Genomic DNA, 22,057 nt, shown 5'->3' with positions numbered 1-22,057 from the left:
CCAGAATATGTTCTCTCCAACTCAGTTCCTTCCTTCATGTCCACTAGAAGATGTTCTCTCCAACTCAGTTCCTCCCTTCATGACCACCAGGATATGTTCTCCCTGACTCAGTTCCTTCCTTCATGTCCACCAGGAGATGTTCTCTCCAACTCAGTTCCTTCCTTAATGTCCACCAGGAGATGTTCTCTCCAACTCAGTTCCTTCCTTCATGCCCACCATGAGATGTTCTCCCTGACTCAGTTCCTTCCTTCATACCCACCAGGAAACATTCTCCCTGACTCAGTTCCTTCCTTCATGCCCACCAGGAGATGTTCTCCCTGACTCAGTTCCTTCCTTCATGCCCACCAGGAGATGTTCTCCCTGACTCAGTTCCTTCCTTCATGTCCACCAGGAGATGCTCTCTCCATCGCAGTTCCTTCCTTCATCCCCACCAGGAGATGTTCTCTCCAACTCAGTTCCTTCCTTCATGTCCACTAGAAGATGTTCTCTCCAACTCAGTTCCTCCCTTCATGACCACCAGGATATGTTCTCCCTGACTCAGTTCCTTCCTTCATGTCCACCAGGAGATGTTCTCTCCAACTCAGTTCCTTCCTTAATGTCCACCAGGAGATGTTCTCTCCAACTCAGTTCCTTCCTTCATGCCCACCATGAGATGTTCTCCCTGACTCAGTTCCTTCCTTCATACCCACCAGGAGACATTCTCCCTGACTCAGTTCCTTCCTTCCTGCCCACCAGAAGATGTTCTCCCTGACTCAGTGTTCATTTATACTTTGCTTCCTTGTTTTCTTTCCAAAGTGTGTTTGCTGAGAGCCACTGTCACTCCATCTGTGCACACAAGCCATTTAGCAGCAATTACTGCAAGAAATAAGATTAGGTGCCAATGTGACAAATGCGATTCATAGCTGTGTCTAAAGGATTAAGTGGAAATTTGAGGCAACTCATTTCAAATCTGATTAAACTGTCATTACAGGCAGGCAAGAACATTTGTCACTAGGGCACCCTCTTTCCAGGTCAACTAAAATATATTTTGTTCTGTTCACATAGAGTGCCCAAATGTGTTGCTTTCAGTGACAGGGTGGAGATATATCACTAGCAAAGGAGGTGTGAAGTGCCCCTTCCCTCTACTAGCCTACAGACTGCAGGTCACCCTTGGGCAAGGTGTAGCACCTGCTTAGCACTCTGATCAGGGTCACATGAAGCCATGGGAGCAGGTGGTGGATGGTCATATGAGCAGCTGGTGCAGATCACAAGTCCTGGTTATGTGACCATTGATACCAGGCAGACAATCTCTGAAGAGTATTGATAATGGCTGGGGTCACCCATCTTGTAAAGACACTGTCCAGAAGAAGGCAATGGCAAACCACTCCTGCAGAAAAATTTGCCAAAAACAATCATGATCATGGAAAGACCACAATCGCCCATGTAAAATGGTATGGCACATAATGATAATGATGATAGAAGTAACTATGTTTGGCATGACCTGTTTGCTTCCATTGTTAAAGACCCTCACCATCTAGGACATGTCCTCCTCTCATTGACACCATCAAGAAGGAGGTACAGGAGCCTGAAGACCCACACTCAATGTTTTAAGAACTGATTCTTCGCCTCCGCCATCTGGTTTCTGAATGGTCCATGAACCCATCAACACTTCCTCACTATTCTGCTTTTGCACCATTTCTATCTTTATTTATTGTGTCATGTATAATTTATGTATTCTACTGTACTGCTGCCTCAAAGCAACACATTTCAGAAGCAGAATCAGGTTTATTATCACTGACAGATGTCATGAAATTGGTTGTTTTGTGGCAGCACTACAGTGCTATATGTTAAAAATTTCTTTACAATCGAAAAGATACAAAAAGAAGTACAAAAGAGAGCAAAAAGTGAGGTGGTGTTCATGAGTTAATGGTGCATTCAGAAATCGGATGGCAGAGGGGAAGTAGCTGTTCCCAAAAAGTGTTGAGTGCATATCCTCAGGGTCCTGTATTTTGACTCTAATGGTGACAATGAGAAGATGGCATGTCCTGGATGGTGAGGACCCTCAACAATGGAAACCACCTGTATGAGGCAATGATGTCCTCAATGGTGGGGAGGGGGTCAAGTGCCCTAGAGGGAACTGGTTGAATCCTTGAGGTGTGCCTGTGTTGACTGTCAGCAAAGAGGAGATACAATTTTCAATCTGGACTGACTGTAGTTTCTCAATAAAGAAGACACACTTCACAGCATAATCCTGATATTAATTCTGATCCTGATTCCTGCTCATAGGTAAGGAAGCATAATTTTTGGTGTACAGATTCTGTCTACAAGAATTTTGGCTGGTATCCATGCAAAAGCTCAGGAACTCTCTTTGAAGAGGGTGAGTGGTACACTTGAATTTTGCACAGGGCTTCCAAAGTTTCAAGCCTTTTATGGATCTGAGATGATATAACAGGGCTCCAGTGAAATGGGCTGTTCTGGGATGAGGTGAATGGTTATCTGTGTCTCTTCACAGAGGGCAAGGTGGAGGTGACCAAAGAGGGCGTGAAGCTCTGCACAATGATGCCAGGGAAAGTGTTTGGAGAGTTGGCAATTCTCTACAACTGCACGAGGACAGCCACTGTCAAAGGTGAGTGAGGGCCAGCTGCCAAGGAGGGGCGCGGTTAGGAGTGTGATGGCCTGGGGGAGAATGGGAGGGGAAGTAGTGGTAGAAGATTGGCAGAGACGGAACAAACAGCAGACACCCTGGGGAGGATTGCTGTGTGAGGGGTCATTCCTCACGACGTACACTGGCAATGTCGGCCACCCAGACCTCGATGTAGCAATGGTGACCAGAGTTTATTCATACTAATTCCAATAGAACACTGCTGGCTTGGCCAAGTGGCACTGCAAGACGTAACTTTCTCAAAACTAGGACCCCACTATTAGCTCTAATCAGGAGTCCACTTAAACAATAAAAATAACACAGAATCTATGAGCCCATCAAAATAAACTTAAACAATAAGCTTAGACATCAGGAGACCACAATACAAAGAGCAAATCTCTTGAGAAAAACAAAAGGAACTCTAAATGATTAACAACTCTTATTAAGTTACAATTAACCAATTCAGGAGCTCTAAAAGATGAAGATTACAATGCTCTCTGATGCTCCCACACAGGCCTGAAGAGCTCATTACAGTAGACCCCTCCCTATAGGTGGTACCTGACATCTGAGAAAGACCTGGGAATTTTGAGAGAGACTTAGAAACCTCGAGAGAAACTTGGGAACCTTGGGAGAGAGACCTGGGGAATTTCAAGAAAGACGGGAACCTCAAGAAAGGTTTGTGAATCTGGAGGGGGTCCTGGGGATTATTGAGAGAGACTTGAGGAACTTGAAAGAGACCTAGTGAACCTCAAGAGAGACCTGGGGACCTCAAGAGAGACCTGGGGACCTTAAGAGAGACCTAGGGAACCTGGGAAGCTCATTGCATCTACTCTCTGGTGAGCATAATCCCAGCCTTTCCGAAATGTCCATTAGGATAAGCCCCCTTCCCAGTGAATCTCTTCTGCACTCCTATTGTGACCATATACCTTCTCGTTCTGGAAACGAGAACTGCAAACAATATTCCAACCACATTGAATCCAAAGTCTTGTACAACTGAAACATGATGTCCTTCATTGATTTTCATCAGGAACCAGTTTGATGTGTCCCCTTCTCTGCTGTGAGTCTCCAAAGCAGAGTCTGTACATGATAATTTAGTCCTCAGCTTCAACAGGCAAGCTTCAGAACTGGGACATTGGAAACCAATGCATTCTCTTCCGAACCAGAGTTCTACAGAATCCAAAAGGGTGACAGGAATACAAATCAGCTCTAGGTTCAAGCCTCGTTCTGCCTTTCCATAGGGATTTGTGAGGCATCTGTACTGAGGTAACAAAGGCAATAGCACCTTGGTTACCATAGCAACAGTGCTCCCTGAGGGGCTTTATCAAACCTAGAAACTGAATGGAAAGCCTAATAGGAAATGCTTTCATATCAGGAGACATGGAGGACTGGGGATAGACTAACATTTATGGAGCTTGATTTAAGCTTCTTGACACACCAGGATTTTAAATCTGTCCTTATCATGGGAGGATTCTGGGCACTAACTATGCTGAATGTGTTCCAGCATAGAGCCTGGTGTTTTGAGAGAAAAGACACACCAGTCTGCATGTCAGCATCGTGTTCAAGGCCACTGCCAAGTCTGCAGCCTGTGTGTTTTGTCACCTGCATGCCACACTGGAGATTAGCGACCCAGCAGACAGTCTTCAATGTTCAAAGCAAATTTATTATCAAAGTCACCATATGCTACCTTGAGACTCACTGACTTGCAGGCATCTACCGGAAAATAAAGAAATACAACAGATGGTAGGGTTGAGTTCTCCAATCCCGGCCATTGACTTGCAAATGTTTCGTCGCCATACGAGGAGACATCGTCAGCGAGCTGTTACTTGTGGCATGCAAGAGAGTTCCCTGAAGCATGGTTTAACACAAACAATTCAGTAAACAGACATGTGGACCTGATGCAGGAGAAATCACAGACCACAACGCACCAAGTTTGCCACACAGCCAACAGCAACGAAAGCTCTTCCCCACATCCCAACTGCATTTCCATAGTGATAGCCAATCAGCTGACTGAAAAGTATATAAAGGGCAAGCACTTGGAGGACATTCGACAATCAACATTGCATTGACGATGTCTCCTCGTGTGGTGATGAAACATTTGCAAATAAATTGCCAAGATCAGAGAACCAAACACGACAGAATTTATGAAAACTATAAATAACAAAGATTGACAACCGATGTGCAAATGATAAGTGTAAAAGAGAAAATAAATAAAACTGAGATCATGAGTTAACACAGAACATAGAAGTTTACAGCACATTACCGATCACTCGGCCCACAATGTTGGGCCGACCATGTAACCTACTAGAAACTGCCTAGAATTTCCCTAACGCATAGCCTCTATTTTTCTAAGCTCCATGTACCCATCTAAGAGGCTCTTAAAAGACCCTATTCTATCTGTTTCCATCACCACTGCCGGCAGTGCATTCCACGCACCCACTACTCAACCAGCAGGCTCCTGAACTAATGTGGATAACTTCACTCAGCTCAACTCTGAACAGATTCTACAAACTACAGACTCACTTTCAAGGACTCTACAACTCATATCCTCAGTATTTTCATTTTGTTTGTTCGATAAGTCTTCTTTAGCATGTTGGTTGTTTGCCAGAATTTGTGAAGTGGGTCTTGAGCTCACAAACCCGCTACCCCGGAGGTGAGCTGAGGGTGAGTGTGTCTACACACAACTGTTGACCCATGATCAAGCTCTCTCGTTCACACGGAGTCCAGAGCTGGAGAACTGGAATCAGAATCGGAGTTGGATTGTCATCGTTGGTTTTGTAGCCAAGCTTGCGGACATTATGAAATTAGGTGGAGGGGCAGGTAGGGTTGAGAAAGCAGGGAGACTGTAGAAGGACTTGGACAGAATAGAAGAACAGACAATTGGCAGATGGAATATAGTTTTGGGAAGTGTCATGGACTTTGGTAAAAAGAATAAAGTTATAGACTATTTTCTAGATGGGTAGGAAATTCAAAAGTTTGAGGTGCAAAGGGACTTGGGAGTCCTTTACTGGATTCCCTAAAGGTTAACTTGCAGGTTGAATCAGTGGTAAGGAAGGTAAATGCAATGTTAGCATTCATTTTGAGAGGATTAGAATATAAAAGCAAGGATGTAATACTGAGGCTTCATAAGCCATTGGTCAGACCATACTTGGAGAATTGTGAGCAATTTTGGGCCCCTTATCTAAGAAAAGATGTGCTCACATTGAAGAGGGTTCAAAAGGAGATTCACAAGAATGATCCCAGATATAAAAGAGTTAACATTATGTATTGCGTACAGTTCTGGTCACCGAATTATAGGAAAGATATCAACAAAATGGAGAGAGTACAGAGGAGATTTACTAGAATGTTACCTGGGTTTCAGCACCTAAGTTACAGGGAAAGGTTGAACAAGTTAGGTCTTTATTCTTTGGAGCGTAGAAGGTTGAGGGGGGACTTGATAGAGGCATTTAAAATTATGAGGGATATAGATAGATAGAGTTGACATGGGTAGGCTTTTTCCATTGAGAGTAGGGGAGATTCAAACAAGAGGACATGAGTTGAGAGTTTAGGGGTAACACAAGGAGGAACTTCTTTACTCAGGGAGTCGTAGCTGTGTGGAATGAGCTCCCAGTAGAAGTGGCAGAGGCAGGTTCGATTTTATCATTTTTTTAAAAATTGGATAGGTATATGGACAGGAAAGGAATGGAGGGTTATGGGCTGAGTGCAGGTAGGTGGGACTAGGTGAGAGTAAACGTCGGCACGAACTAGAAGGGCCGAGATGGCCTGTTTTCATGCTGTAATTGTTATATGGTTATAACATATGAGGTGTGTTTGATGCCTCTGGGCCTGTACAATTAGGGGGAATCTGATTGAAACCTGTTAAATATTGGAAACCTTAGATAGAGTGGATGTGGAGAGGATGTTTCCTCTATCAAGTGGGGGGTGGAGGGTGTGAGTCTAGGACCGGACTGCACAGACTCGGAATAGAAGGATGTCCCTTTAGAACAATAAGATATTTCTTCAGCCAAAATATGGTGAATTTGTGGAATTCATTGCCACAGACAGCTGTGGAGGCCAAGTCATTGAGTATATTTAAAGCAGAGGGTGATAGGTTCTTGATTCATAAGTGCATCAAAGGTTACAGGGAGAAGGTAGGAACATGGGGTTGAGAGGAATAGTAAATCAGCCATGACTAGATGGGCCAAATGGCCTAATTCCTCCTATGTTTTATGGTCTTATTATTGTTACAGGTACTGAGTTACAGTGAAATGCTTGTCTTGCTTACTGTTCATACAGATCAAATCTGCATGAACATTGAGCTAGAATAAGGTGAAACGATAACAATAAAGTGTACAAGATGCAGGGAAAGCGCAGTGCAGGTAAACGATAAGGTGCAAGACCATGACGAGGTAGGTAGTGAGGGTGGTACAGCAGTGTAGTGATTACTGTAATACTTCACAGAGCCAACAACCCAGGTTCAATTGCCACCGCTGTCTGTAAGGCGTTTGTGTGTTCCTGGTATGCTGCCGCTGGAAGTATGGTAACACGTGTGGGCAGCCTCCAGCACATCCCCAGACTGTGTTCATCACTGATGCACGCAACGCAGGTCACCGCACGTTTTGATGTACATGTGACAAATAAAACTAACTCTCAGAAACGGTAATGGGGGCTCGACCCAAGCGCAGAACAACGGAGACGATTTAGCGAAAAGCGATAACTTTAACAATAAACTGCAAAATACCAAGCCACACATGGCCACAAGACAAGGGAGAACGGGTATTTCACACGAGGCAGCTGAAAGCTAAGAGCCACTGGTTGAGGGTGGCTGGTTCATATGAGTGAATAAGTTCAAGTTCAATTGTCATTCAGCCATACATGAACACAGACAAACGAAACAGCATTATTCCAGGGCCAAGATGTAAAACACAGTACCAAGTCATACACAGCACAAGGCACACATAACAAATATAAGATAGCAGAAAAATACAGTCACACAAAAAATATATTGTCCTAATTCCTGAGTCCCTGACTATTTCAGCAGTCTGCAGTCAAACACAATTCAACTTGTCTTCTATCAAGCGAACAGTGGGGGGCTGCGCCACACTGTCCCCCGTGAAGCTCAATGACGCCAATCGCAAGGATTGTAGATGGGAGCTGGGTTTAAATAGGCTGCAGGTGATGAAGTTGGAAATGAGTGGCAGGTGGATGCCTGTTGGTTGGGTGGAGACTGGGAGGAGCCTGCCTGTGCAGGTCTCACATTTTCTTTAATCATTAATCAAGTCTATTTTATTGTACTAGAGAGTCATGGAACCATTCAATAGTCTTCTAACAGTGGGTTTGTGACAGATTTGCCTCAGATGGCTGGTCTGACTTTCCTCCCTTTGTCTTTGGCAGCTCTCACCAACATTAAACTCTGGGCCATCGACCGACAATGCTTCCAAACGATAATGATGCGGACGGGGCTCATCAAACACATTGAGCACACAGAACTTCTCAGGAGGTGAGTGGCAGCTTTCTAACACCCCCCCCCCAACACCCACTGACCAACTGCTTGGTCCAAAAGATCTTCATGAAGGGTCCTCCTAAAGAAGGAAAGTGAGAAGGAGCTGTTTAAGAAGAGAATAGCTTAGGTCCACACCAGCTGAACTCATAGCTGCAGGCAGAGGAGGGGTTAAGTTTGGGGATGAACAAGAGGCCACAGTTGGAAGAATGCAGTTACCCTGAAAGCTCCCATTGACTCTACAGGGTAGCATCTGTGTGCCCTGGTTTCCTTCCCCATCCCAAAGGTTTGGTAGGTTAATTGGCTGTGGTAAATAGCCCTTAATTTGCAATAAGGAAGGCAAATGTAACATTAGCAGTCATTTTGGGAGGACTAGAATATGAAAACAAGGATGTAATGCTGAGAGCTTATTAGGCATTGGTTAGACCATACTTGGAATATTGTGAGGTGGGTCCCTTATCTCAGAAATAATCTATTGGCATTGGAGAGAATCCAAATGAGGTTCATGAGAATTATTCCAGGAATGAAAGGGTTAATGTATGAGGACCATTAGGTGGCTCTAGGTCTGTACCTGTTTGAGTTCAGAAGAATGAGGGGGGGAACTCAGTGAAACCTATCGAATGTCTGCCTACACGAGGAAATCTGCAGATGCTGGAAATTCAAGCAACACACACAAAATGCTGGTGGAACACAGGAGGCCAGGCAGCATCTATAAGGAGAAGCACTGTCAACGTTTTGGGCCGAGACCCTTCGTCAGGACTAACTGAAAGGAAAGATAGTAAGAAAGTAGGAGGAGGAGGGGAAAATGCAAAATGATAGGAGAAGACAGGAGGGGGTGGGGTGAAGCTGAGAGCTGGAAAGGTGATTGGCGAAAGTGATACAGAGCTGGAGAAGGGAAAGGATCATGGGATGGGAGGCCTAGGGAGAAAGAAAGGGGGAGGGGAGCACCAGAGGGAGATGAGAACAGGCAGAGTGATGGGCAGAAAGAGAGAAAAAAAGAGGAAAAATCTAAATATATCAGGGATGGGGTAAGAAGGGGAGTGGGGCATTAACGGAAGTTAGAGAAGTCAATGTTCATGCCATCAGGTTGGAGGCTATCCAGCCGGTATATAAGGTGTTGTTCCTCCAACCTGAGTGTGGCTTCATCTTGACAGTAGAGGAGGCCATGGATAGACATATCAGAATGGGAATGGGACGTGGAATTAAAATGTGTGGCCACTGGGAGATCCTGCTTTCTCTGGCAGACCGAGCGTAGGTGTTCAGCGAAGCATCTGCCTACTCTACCTATGCCTCTGATGATCTTCTAAACCTTTGTCAGATCTCCCCTCAGCCTCCGGCGCCACAGAGAAAACAACCCAAGTGTGTCATCCGGTCTGATCCAATCAATCTAACCCTTCCCTCCTACACAGCCCTCCATTTCGCTATCTTCCCAATTATTTTGTCAAGGAAATAACTTTTTAAAAGGGAAGAAATTTTAGTCATATTTGCATAATTTCCTCACATTCTGTTCCTCTGCACCTGCCAGCCTTCCCCCTGCACTCCATCCCCACCGGACACGGGAGCAGAGTTAGGCTGATCAGTCCATTCAGTCTGCCCCACCATTCCATCCAGGCTGATTTATTATCCCTCTCAACCCTACTCTCCAGCCTTCTCCCTGAAATCTTTGACGTCGCTACTAATTGAGAACCTGTAATCATCCACTTTAAATATACCCAATGACTTGGCCTCCACTCCTGCCTCTCACAAGCTCCACCTGAAACAAGAGCCCGTTAGCAACTGGTGCAGGAGGCTGGCAACGTTTATTAACCCATGAGGTTGCTCTGCTAGGGGGAGCTGGCTTCTTGCCACACCATTGAATATTGACAACTTTAAAAAATGTGCCATTTCAGATTCAATGGTTTTGTTATGGAGCATCTTTTGTTTTTTTCCCCCACTTGACTGCGTGTGATATCAAGCTGTACTGATAAGATTCTCATACCTGGCCTCTTCCTTCTCTTTCCAGTGTTCCTACGTTCCAGGATCTCCAGGAAGATGTACTCAGTAAGCTTGCTGACGTGTTGGAGGAGGTACTGATACTCCCGTCTCCCTCCCCGTGCTCTGTCAAAGTTCAAAGCAAATTTAGTTATCAAAGTACATATATGTCAGCATATACAACCCTGAGATTCATTTTTCTGCAGGCTTACTAAGCAAATCTATAGAATAATAACTGTAATAAAATCAAAGAAAGATCAATCAGAGTGCAAAAGACAACAAACTGTGCAAATAGCAATAAATAACAAGAATATGAAATAATGAGATAAAGAGTCCTTAAAGGGAGATTATTAGTTTGGAAACATCTCAATGAATGGGCAAGTGAGTGTAGTTATCCCCTTTTGTTCAAGAGCTGATGGTGGAGGAGTTCTTGAACCTGGTGGTGTGAGTCCTGAGGCTCTTGTACCTTCTACCTGATGGCAGCAGTGTGAAGAGAGCATGGCCTGGGTGGTGGGGATCTCTGCTTTCCTACAACAGTGTTTCATATAGATGTGCTCAATGATCCTTTTTGTGCTTGGGAATTCTGCCCCAAGTCCCTTCCAGTAACCCAGAGAAAGAAGTCCCCCACCTTCACCCACTGATTGTCTGCAGAACCCCTGGGGAGTAAGAAAGCTCCTGCCACAAAATCACTCGATCACCCTTGAGCAGAATAATATTTGTAATCATCCCCCCTCACTGCATGCGTGATCTGGAAGAGTAACGTAATTTCTTATTCACGGTGATTGCCCCCTTAATGATTAGCTTTATTTGTCATATGCATATCAAAATCAGCTTTACTATCACCGGCAGATGTCATGAATTAAGGGTGAAAGTTAAAGAGGAACATGAGGGGAAACTTCTTCTCTCAGAGGGTGGTGAGAGCGTGGAACGAGCTGTCAGCACAAGTGGTGCCTGCGAGCTCGATTTCAACATTTAAGGGAAGTTTGAATGGGAAGGGATGGGAAGGGTATGAAGAGCTCTGGTCCCAGTGCAGATCAATGGGGGTAGGCAGTTTAAATGGTTTGGCTCAAGGGCCTGTTCCTGTGCGGTCTCTTATGTCGCAAAATTTGTTGCTTTGAGGCAGCAGTACAGTGTAATATATTAAAAAATACTATAAGTTACAATATGAAATATAAGTGAAGTCAAGTTCAAATTTATTGTCATCTGACTGATCGTATGTTCTACCAAACAAAACAACGTTCCTCCAGACCGCAGTGTACCCACAAAGTATTACCATAAACAAGTTTAAAAATATAATTTAAAATGCATGGTGTACAGGTAATGCACAAGTAAACAGTAAATAGCTCACAGTCCTTGTAATAAGACCTCGGTGCTGGCAGGGTATTCATTAGACTCAGATCCTGAGGGAACAAGCAGTTACCCAGTCTGGCAGTCCTAAGCCTAATGCTCCTGTACCTCCTTCCCGAAGGTAGTGGGTCAGAGATTGTGGGATCCTCAATGCTTCAGGCCCTTCGTCTACAATGGTCCCAGTGAATGTCACAAATGGTGGAGGGGTGGGAGACCTCAGTAATCCTCTTGCTGGTTTTTGCTATCTTCTACAGCAGGGATGCCCAATCTGGCATCCCGTCAGATAATGGTGGGAGTCCATTAAACAGATTGGGATCCCCTGATCTGTAGGGTCTTGTGGTCCAATACCTTGTGGCTTATGTACCATGTAAAGGTGCATCCATTAGGACAATCTCAGTGGTGCTTCTACGGAAAGTTGTCAGAATGAGGGTGTGGAGCCTTTCACACAAACTCCTCAGAGAATGTAGGCACTGCTGTACCTTGTTGAGAAGGTGTTGTGGGTCCAGTTTGGATCGATTGCAATGAAGAAGGTTCAGGGAACTTCGTGCTTTTCACTCTCTCCACGGCAGAGCCATTGATGTGCAATGCAGAGTAGCTGATCTGCGCGTTCCTGAAGCTCTTTTGTCTTGTCCACACTCAGGCTCAGGGTGAAAAAGGTTAGTGTAAAACGAGAGTATGGCAGTGTTTGTGGGTTTGTGGACTGTTCAGAAATCTGATACCTATTCCTAGACCATTGAGTGTGGGTCTTCAGGCTCCTGTTAATGAGGAGAGGGCACGTGCCAGATACCCTGGATATCCTGCGTCGAAACATAGAGCAAATTGGGTCGATGACCAGCATAGTCCAAGGATGTGCTGGGGGCAGCCCACAAGAGTCACCGTGCTTCCGGCACCAACGTAGCATGGCTACAGCCTATTAACCCTAACCCATACCCCTTCGGAATGTGGGAGGGAACTGGAGCTCCCAGAGGGAGCATTGCAGTCAGAGAGAGAACGTGCAAACTCCTTACAGACAGCGGCAGGTATTGAACCCAGGATGCTGGCACTGCACTAACCACCACGTTTTCGTGAGGAGACTCGGCACGTCCAGACTGAAGACGGGACGTAGTGATAACATTGCAGAGTCACGCCCAGAGGCTGCCCCTCTTCACACAGTACTGTGCGGAATTCAGAACTCGTGTGTGATGCCGAGGTGTATGAGCTCGTAGAAGATCAGGAGGGACGTGGATAGGCTGGTTACGCACAGCCTGTTTCCCAGGGTGAGGAGTGGAGAACGAGAGCTCCACTCTTCCCTCTAAGCTGTGCGGGTGACGCAGCAACTGAAATATCCCGTGAACATAGCCTTCATTGCTAATGTTAATAAAATTTTGAAATTATACAAATATTTATTTTTATTTGGTGAGATACAACACTCATTTTAATCATGATAACGGGGACGAGGGAATTTGTCACCAAGGAGAGTAGGAATGGAACATATCCCCCTGGTTAAATTATGGTTCCTGTGACAATATCAGACTGCCATCTCATTATTTCACTGTCTTTTCAATTGTTCACATGTTTGTGTGTTCATGTGCATGTGTGTTTGTACATGTGCATGTGCATTTGCATCTGTGCATGTGCATGTGTGCGTGTGTATGTGTGTGAAATGAGACTATCATGCATGTAATCCAGTTATCTTACCAATTTACACATGTGTGTCAGTTTAACGTCACGAGCCGTGACTGCTTTGAAATGCTGAATCACTGTTTAAGCCATTTCATTTTCTGGATGATTGTACCCACCACGTACTCTCTGCCTCACAAGTTCCAGTTCTTAATCACCCCACCTTTCACCGAGACATTGATGCCCACACAGTTCCACCATGGGCACTCTCCACCATCAAGGTGACCTTCAAAAGGCGATGCCCCGGAGGGGTGGTGTCCATCATTAAGGACCCTCGCCATCCAGGGCACACCTTCCCTTCATCACTCCCATCAAGGGCGAGGTACAGGAGCCTGGAAGTACTGCACAAACTCAACGTTTCAGGGACAGCTTCCCATGAACACTACCTCACCATTTTTGCTCCTTTTGTATTATTATTTAATCTATATTTATTTCTTATATGTATATAAAGTGACACAGAAAACGCTGGAGGATCTCAGCAGGTCAGACAACATCCATGAAAGTGAACAAGCTGTTGATGTTTCAAGCTGAGAACCTTCTTCCGGGAGGGGCAAGACAGCAGAATAAAAAGGTGGGGGGAGGGTAGCTAGAAGCTGATATTTTTTGTTTTTTGCAATGTACTGTTGCTGTAAAACAACAAATTCCATGACCTATGCCAGTGGTATAAATCTGATTCTGATTCTGAACCACCTGTATCCTTCTTCGATCCTCTCTTTCCATCCCTTCAAGATGAGCACGCTGACCAAGGTGGGTGCCTTCATCCATTAAAGCAGCAAGTAATCTCAGCCCAGTTCACTTGTTTCATTCTAACATTGCCTTCCAGACTCATTACGAAGAGGGTGACTACATCGTTAGGCAAGGAGCCAGTGGAGATACTTTCTTCATCATCAGCAAGGGAAAGGTGAGTGTTGCAACTGGAGCAATGCTACCACACCTGGGCCAATCACAGACCAATCACAGCAGATACCAGCTCACTAATGGACCAATCACAGCAAACACCAACTCACATTTTGACCAATCACAGCAGACACTAGCTCACAACACACAAAATGCTGGAGGAACTCAGTAGGTCTGGCAGAATGTATGGAGAGAATAAACAGTTGACATTTCAGGCCGAAACCCTTCAGCAGGACTGAAAAGGAAGTGACCAAAAGCTAGATTTCCAGCATTTGCTGAACCTCTTGTGTTTCTGAGTAACTAGCTCAAAGCTGAACCAGTCATAGCCGGTACCAGCTTACATGGACCAATTAAAACAGGTATCATCCAACACCTGGACTAATGACAGCAGACATCATCTTATTCCTGGACCAATGACAACAGGCATTAGCTCACGGCTGAACCAATCACACCTGAGCAGCTCAGTATTGATAGTAACTCTCCCCTCTGCTCACACAGCAGACCCATGATTAATGGGTCTGGGTAGTTTCTAAACAAAGGGAATACCAGCTGATGTGTAATAAAAGGGTGCTGAGCGTAACTGAGAAGTTGAGTAATTTATTCATGATAACACTGGTTATGGGTGGTGGGTGGAAATGCGTTCCTACCAAAGGAGGTGTAAGGCACTCCTTCCCTCCGCTAGCCTGTGGGTCACCCCTGGGCAAGGTGTAGCACCTGCTTAGCCCCCGATCAGGGTCACGTGAAGCCATGGGAGCAGGTGGTGGATGGTCGTACGAGCAGCCGGTGCAGATCACAAGTCCTGGTTATGTGACCACCGACACCAGGCAGACAATCTCTGAAGAGTATTGATAATGGCTCTACCCCTAAGAAGACAATGGCCAGACCATGATCACCCATGTCATGTGACGTGGTACAAAACAAAGTAAATGACCCCTAGCTTGTTGCTCTATACATCTTGCTTTGCCTGCCTTCAGTGTTTTTACTGGACTGCATCAGTTTAACAAGGGCCTGGTCTTACCCTAATTTCTTCTGCCTTGACTTGACTCCAGGTGAGAGTGACACAGGAACAATTGTCAGACGAGGAGGCAACATCTCCCAGTTTCCTGTCGCAGGGAGACTGGTTTGGGGAGAAAGCTCTTCAAGGGTACGTCTTCCTTCCATTTCACAGGAACAGTGCAGGCCCTTCGGCCCGCAATGATGTGCTGATTTTAACCTACTCCAAGATCAATCCAATCCTACCTTCCATTTTCTTTCATCTGCTTCTACCACCACCCTAGCAGCATGTTCTATGCACTCATCACACTACGACATCTCCTCTCTAATTTCCTCCAATCACCTTAAAATTATGCCCCCTCATATTAGCCATTTCCACCCTCGATTTATGCTTCTTATCATCTTGTGCACCTCTATCAGGTCACCTCCCATCTTCCTTTGTACCAAAGAGGAAAGCCCTCGCTTGCTCAGCTTATCCTCCTCATAAGACTATTTGGGATTGTGCATCCTGTTCCCAGTCAGGATACCCTGGACTTTACTTACCTTCCAATACAGTGGCACAATGGGCAAAGCCAGAGCCTTACAGCCCCCTGCCCTCCGGCACTGTCTGGGTGGAGTTTGCACATTCTCTTTGTGGATGCATGGGTTTCTCTGAGTGCTCCGGTTTCCTCCCGCATCCCAAAGGTGTACCAGCTAATTGACTGCTGTAAATGAGACCAAAGCACACAGGAGTTGAATTAGGCCATTTGGCCCATCGAGTCCGTTCTGCCATTCAATCATGGCTGGTTTAATTGCCTCAAGTGTGTGTATGAGAAGGGTAGGATCTGGGGTTGCATGGGTGGGGATGGGAATGTAATGAGAATAGATCCCTAATGAAGGGGTTCCCAACCTTTCTTTATGCCATGGACCCTTACCACTAACCAAGTGTTCTGTTGGGAACCCCTAATTTAAGGTGAGACAGGGGTACGATTAATGGGGATTTGCAGAGCAAACCTGTTTTAGTCAGAGTGGTGGGTGCTGGGGAAATGGGGGAATCAAGGCATGAAGGCATAGCAGTTAGCGTAACCTCCTGCAGACAATTAATCTACTAAACCACACGTCTTTAGGTTGTGGAATTCCTTCCCACAGACGCTGTGGATGCCAAGTCATTATATTTCGAGCACAGGTTGATAGGTTCTTGATTAGTCAGGGTGTCAAAGGTTACAGGGAGAAGGCAGGAGAATGGGGATGAGTGATAATAATTAGGCTGAATAGCCAAATTCTGCTCCCATGTCCACGAAAACCAACATACCTGGAGGAAGCTCATATGGCCGCAGGGAGAACTCCTTACGCACAGCAGTGGGAATTGAACCCAGTTTGTTGGCGTTGTAAAGTGTTTTGCTAACTGCATAGCTTCCACATTGCCCACATTAAACTGAAGTCTAGAAATTTCTTCTGACCTGTCAATAGTTCATTAAGAATAATTAAGGTGGGGCAGATAACTTCTTGAAAATTTGAGGGAGGGATAGGAGATAATGGGGCCTCCAGCCCAGGAGGGGGGCTGAGGCCAGTTATAGATCAGACATAATTACATTGAACAGTGGGCTAGGTTTGAGGGGACAAATGATCTACTCCTGCTCCTTCTTTCTTGTGTTTCGTGTGCAGAGGGGAACCTGTGCCATGGACCAGTTCTCAGAGAAATCTGCTTCTGCTGGAGGAGCAAAACTGACAAGGTGGTCAGGGGGCAGGAACCATCACAACTCCTCCCTTCCGGCAATGTGCTGGAGGAAATGATCCTACCCAACAGACCTAAACTCTTCTTTCCTCTTTGATATGGGATGGTTTAGCATGGAGATTTAATATGTCTCCAAAAACACCCACACATTTCTACAGATGTACCATGGAGAGCATTCTAACTGGCATGGGGGTGGGGAGCTACTGGACAGGATCAAAGGCAGCTGCAGAGAGTGGTAAATGTAGTCAGCTCCACCATGGGTACCAGACTCCAAGTATCCGGGACATCTCAAGGAGTGATGCCTCAAAAAGGTAGCGTCCATCATTAAAAGACCCTACCACCCAGAACATGACTTGTTCTCATTGCTACCATCAGGGAGGAGGTGCAGGAGCCTGAAGACACACACTCAACAATTCAGGAACAGCTTCTCCCCCTCTGCCATCTGATTTCTGAATGGACATTAAACCTATGAACACTACCTCGCTACTGTTTAATTTCCTATTTTTGCACTACTTATTTAGGTATTTTATTGATATATACTCACTGTGATTCAGAGTTTTTCTATTATTATGTACACTATTCTACTGCTGCCACAAAGACAGCAAACTTCACAACATCTGCCAGTGATATTGACCTGATTGTGGTTCCTCTCAGGGAAGACGTGAGGTTGGCCAGTGTGATAGCGGCAGAGGAGGTCACCTGCCTGGTGATTGACCGAGAGTGAGTACCTCTTACCTGGGACGGTGAGTGTGCATTAATCGTAAAGTTGCTGCAAGCTCCCAGCCTGCAGCTCAGCGATGGGGGGGAGGGGCACTTCTGCCCCTCACCTCAAAGTCAAACCCTTGAGTCTTGGGATACGCGCTTTCAGGCTTGTATCTTCTGCCCGATAGGAGGGGAGAGAAGAGGGGATGTCCCGCATAGAGAAGAGGGAATGTGGGTGGGGTCTTTGATCACATTTGCTGCTTCACTGAGGCAGTGAGAAGTATAGACAGAGTCCAGGGAGGGGAAGCTGGTTTCTGTGATAGACTGAGCTGTGTCCACAACTGTCTGCCGTCTTACAGGGGCAGTTACAAGCTGTCACATGGGGTCTTTGCTGATGTGCTGAGTGCCAAACCACTGCTTTCTAGAGAAAAGGAAGCAAAGCTCATGCATTTACGGATCATTTTGTCCTACCACCCAACCCTTCCAGCACCATCTAGGTCATGCAGTCTTCTCACTACTATTACCAGGAAGGAGATATGGGAGGTCCTACACCACTAAGTTCAGAAACAGTTATTACCCCTCAACCATCAGGTCCCACACCACCAGGTTCAGGAACAGTTATTACCCCTCAACCATCAGGTCCCACACCACCAGGTTCAGGAACAGTTATTACCCCTCAACCATCAGGTCCCACACCACCAGGTTCAGGAACAGTTATTACCCCTCAACCATCAGGTCCCACACCACCAGGTTCAGGAACAGTTATTACCCCTCAGCCATCAGGTCCCACACCACCAGGTTCAGGAACAGTTATTACCCCTCAACCATCAGGTCCCACACCACCAGGTTCAGGAACAGTTATTACCCCTCAACCATCAGGTCCCACACCACCAGGTTCAGGGACAGTTATTACCCCTCAACCATCAGGTCCCACACCACCAGGTTCAGGAACAGTTATTACCCCTCAGCCATCAGGTCCCACACCACCAGGTTCAGGAACAGTTATTACCCCTCAACCATCAGGTCCCACACCACCAGGTTCAGGAACAGTTATTACCCCTCAACCATCAGGTCCCACACCACCAGGTTCAGGTACAGTTATTACCCCTCAACCATCAGGTCCCACACCACCAGGTTCAGGAACAGTTATTACCCCACAACCATCAGGTCCCACACCACCAGGTTCAGGGACAGTTATTACCCCTCAACCATCAGGTCCCACACCACCAGGTTCAGGGACAGTTATTACCCCTCAACCGTCAGGGTCGTGTGAAGCCATGGGAGCAGGTGGTGGATGGTCGTATGAGCAGCTGGTGCAGATCACAAGTCCTGGTTATGTGGCCACTGACGCCAGGCAGACAATCTCTGAAGAGTATTGATAATAGTTGGGGTCACCCGTCTTGTAAAGACACTGCCCAGAAGGGAATGGCAAACCAGTTCTGTAGAAAAATCTGCCAGAAACAATCATGGTCATGGAAAGACCATGATCACCCATGTTATATGACAGGGCACTTAAGGAGTGCCTTGCATCACTTTTGTTAGAGACATATCCACTCCGTCACCCCCAGGGGAAACTACAGAGCAACATGTCTGGCTGCAGCGAGAGATAATGCCCTTGACATCAACACAACACTCTCTGTGTCGGTACACTCAATGACTTAGTGGACATCACAGGCTGGACTAAACCTTACCCTAAAACAACACAGAAAGTGCTGGATGAGCTCAGCAACATCTATGGAGGGAATAACTATTTGACATCTCAACACAAAGCCTTTGTCAGGACAGGAAAGGAACAGGGCCATAATCAAAAGCAGGAGTTGGAAGGAAGGGGAGGAGTACAAGTAGGCAGGTGATAGGTGAAACCAAGTGAGGGGGAAGGTAGCTGGACTGAGGGGAAGTGTGAAGCTGGGAGGTGATGGGGGAAGGGGCAAAAGGTTGGAGAAGAAGGAATCTGACTGGAGATGAGAGTGGACCATGGAAAGGGAAGGAGGAGGGGCACCACAGGGAGGTGATCGTCAGGTGAGGAGATAGGAAGGGATGAGAGGGGAGCCAGAATGGAGTATTGAAGCAGAGAGAAGGGAGAGGGGAGAGAAATGACCCGATATTTGAAAAATCAACTTTCATGCCGTCAGATTGAAAGTTACTCTGATGGAATATTATTGTGTTTATGATTTGGTTTGGTTGTAGTTGTTGGAGGCTGATTATCGCTGGGCATTACTCGTGCCCAGATCGCTCGCTGTTTCCTTGCTGACTCTCCCTCGTTATGAAATTGGGTCTAAGTATTTTCTTTCCCTCTGCCTGCAGTTCATTCCGGCAGTTAACTGGAGGCTTGTCAGAAGTTCCCTCTGAAGAGTATGAGAGTGCAGAGATGCGGGCAAGGTGGGTGTGAAGACTGGGAGTGCACAGTAAGTACACCTCACACGTGTGGTCATTTCTCTGAGCCACAATGGACACGGAGGATTGTAGAGATCCTGCTCGTCAAGTAGACAACCTGTCCTTACCTGGGAACTCACTGGTCCTGAACTCTCACTTGTTCACTTCTGAATGACTCCCTCTTCTCAGATGTAACCTTTCGTGTAATATCTGCAATCATTCCACTTGAAATGTCTAACATAGAACAGTACAGGCCCTTCAGCCCACAGTGTTGTACCAACCTTATAACATACTCCAAGATCAACCTACCCCTTCCTTCCCACATAGCCCTCCATTTTTCTATCATCCGTGTGCCCATCCAAGAAACTCTTAAATGTCCCTGATGTATCTGCTTTTACCTCCATCCCGGCAGGGTGTTCCACACATTTGCCACCCTCTGAGTAAAAAACCTACCTCTGACATCCTCCCTATGCTTTCCTCCAATCACATTAAAATTATGCCCCCTCATATTAGTCATTTCCACCCTGGGAAAAAAATCCCCGGCTATCTATGCGATCTATGCCATATCATCTCATACACCTCTATCAAGTCACCTCTCATTCTCCTCCACTCCAAAGATAAAAACCCTCGCTCACTCAACCTTTCCTCGTAACACATGCCCTCTAATCCAGGCAGCATCCTGGTAAATCTCCTCTGCACCCTCTCTAAAATAGTGAGGCTACTAGAAATGAACACAATAATGGAGATGCTGTTTCCTATAGTGAGTGTTGACTAACCAGAGTCTCATAGAGCTGCAACTTTATCTCACGGCTCTTGATCAAAATCCCCTAACTAATCAAGGTCAACACACCATATACCTTAACCACCCTATCAACTTGCACAGCAACTTTGAGGGATCTATGGACATGGAGCCCAAGATCCCCCTGTTCCTCCACACTGCTAAGAATCCTGCCATTAACCCTGTACCCTGCCTTTATGTTTGGCCTTCCAAAGAGAATCACTTCACACCTATCCGGATAGAACTCCACCTGCCGCTTCTAAGCCCATGGACTGTGTGTGTTGTTGAAGATTTTCTAATTGTTATTTTCTGGGGTTCTCCTGACAGTTTGGTTTGGTTAGAAGGAAAAATGGGAGGGAAGAATTAGATTGATCTTAGAGTCGGTAGCACATAAAAGGCCTGTACTCTTCTATGCTCTATTAGTGCACAGTCTCTGGAAATCATACCTGTCTGGAAGCTCTGCCCCATTCCTCCTAAGCTTCCAATCCCTCCCCCAAATTCCCTGGAGTACATAAGACCCCACAACTATAGAAACCTACCAAATATTGAAAGGCCCAGATAGTGTGGATGTGGAGAGGATGGTTCCCACCATAGGTGGAGTCTAGGACTAGAGGCCACAGCCCAGAAAGAGGGACATCCATTTCAAAGAGAGATGAGGAGGAATTCCTTTAGCCGGAGGGTGGTGAATCTATGGAATTCTTTGTCACAGATGGCTGTGGAGGCCAAGTCATTGGGTACATTGAAGTGGAGGTTGATACATTTTTGATTAGTCAGGGTGTCAAAGATTCCAGGAGACAGGAGGATGGGGTTGAGAGGGAATGGTGGAACAGACTTGATGGGCTGAATGGCCTAATTCTGTTCTTGTGCCTTATGCTCTTATGGTCTGGAGTCTCCCTCAATGTGATTCCAGCCCCCCCACCAACATTCAGTAAACTGGGGAAGCCAAAACCCAGTGGGCAGCAAACCCCTTCTACCGTGTGCTATCTGGCCCTCCTATCCCCTACCCCATGCTCTTCCACACTCTCTCTCTCCACAGCTCCGCTCTCTCCCAATGATGGTCATAGGCTCAGGCCCTTCCTTGCTCTGCTCATAAGGTTGGATCTCAGGGGACTGGCCTGCACCCCCTCCATGGGTGACCAGCAACTCATCTCCTCACGTCTTTCCAATCTTTTCCAGCTTTGAGTTGGAAACTGCATTCTTTGCCAACCTAAACCGTATGGACTTCACCGTCTGTGGTACTCTTGGAGTTGGAGGATTTGGACGTGTTGAGCTGGTAAGGTCCCTGGTATAAGCCATTTCCTCCCTAGGAGAAACTCTCTGGCTATCCACTCGATCGACCCCTCTTATCATCTTGTACACCTCTAGCAAGTCACCTGTCATCCTCCTTCACTCCAAGGGGAAAAGCCCGAGGCCACTCAACCCATCCTCATAAGACATGCTCTCTCATCCAGGCAGCATCCTGGTCTATCTCCACTGCACCCTCTCTAATCCAGGCAGCATCCTGGTTAATCCCCTCTGCACCCTCTC

At 46.2% G+C, this 22,057-nt stretch overlaps 1 protein-coding gene across 1 annotated transcript in view; it reads left to right on the top strand.

Moving 5' to 3' along the window:
* Positions 1–22,057, top strand: part of LOC132382753 (cGMP-dependent protein kinase 1-like) — a 96,840-nt gene that overhangs the window by 53,933 nt on the left and 20,850 nt on the right. Inside the window, exons 3-10 of the mRNA XM_059953574.1 lie at positions 2,492–2,605; positions 7,991–8,096; positions 10,099–10,162; positions 13,897–13,974; positions 15,020–15,114; positions 17,332–17,397; positions 19,684–19,758; positions 21,707–21,803. Of these exons, the coding sequence (XP_059809557.1) occupies positions 2,492–2,605; positions 7,991–8,096; positions 10,099–10,162; positions 13,897–13,974; positions 15,020–15,114; positions 17,332–17,397; positions 19,684–19,758; positions 21,707–21,803 (695 nt within the window). The remainder of the gene's footprint in view (positions 1–2,491; positions 2,606–7,990; positions 8,097–10,098; positions 10,163–13,896; positions 13,975–15,019; positions 15,115–17,331; positions 17,398–19,683; positions 19,759–21,706; positions 21,804–22,057) is intronic.

This window comes from Hypanus sabinus, chromosome 1 (assembly GCF_030144855.1).
Source record: "Hypanus sabinus isolate sHypSab1 chromosome 1, sHypSab1.hap1, whole genome shotgun sequence".
Taxonomy (NCBI): domain Eukaryota; kingdom Metazoa; phylum Chordata; class Chondrichthyes; order Myliobatiformes; family Dasyatidae; genus Hypanus; species Hypanus sabinus.
This window is presented reverse-complemented; position numbering and strand designations above follow the sequence as displayed.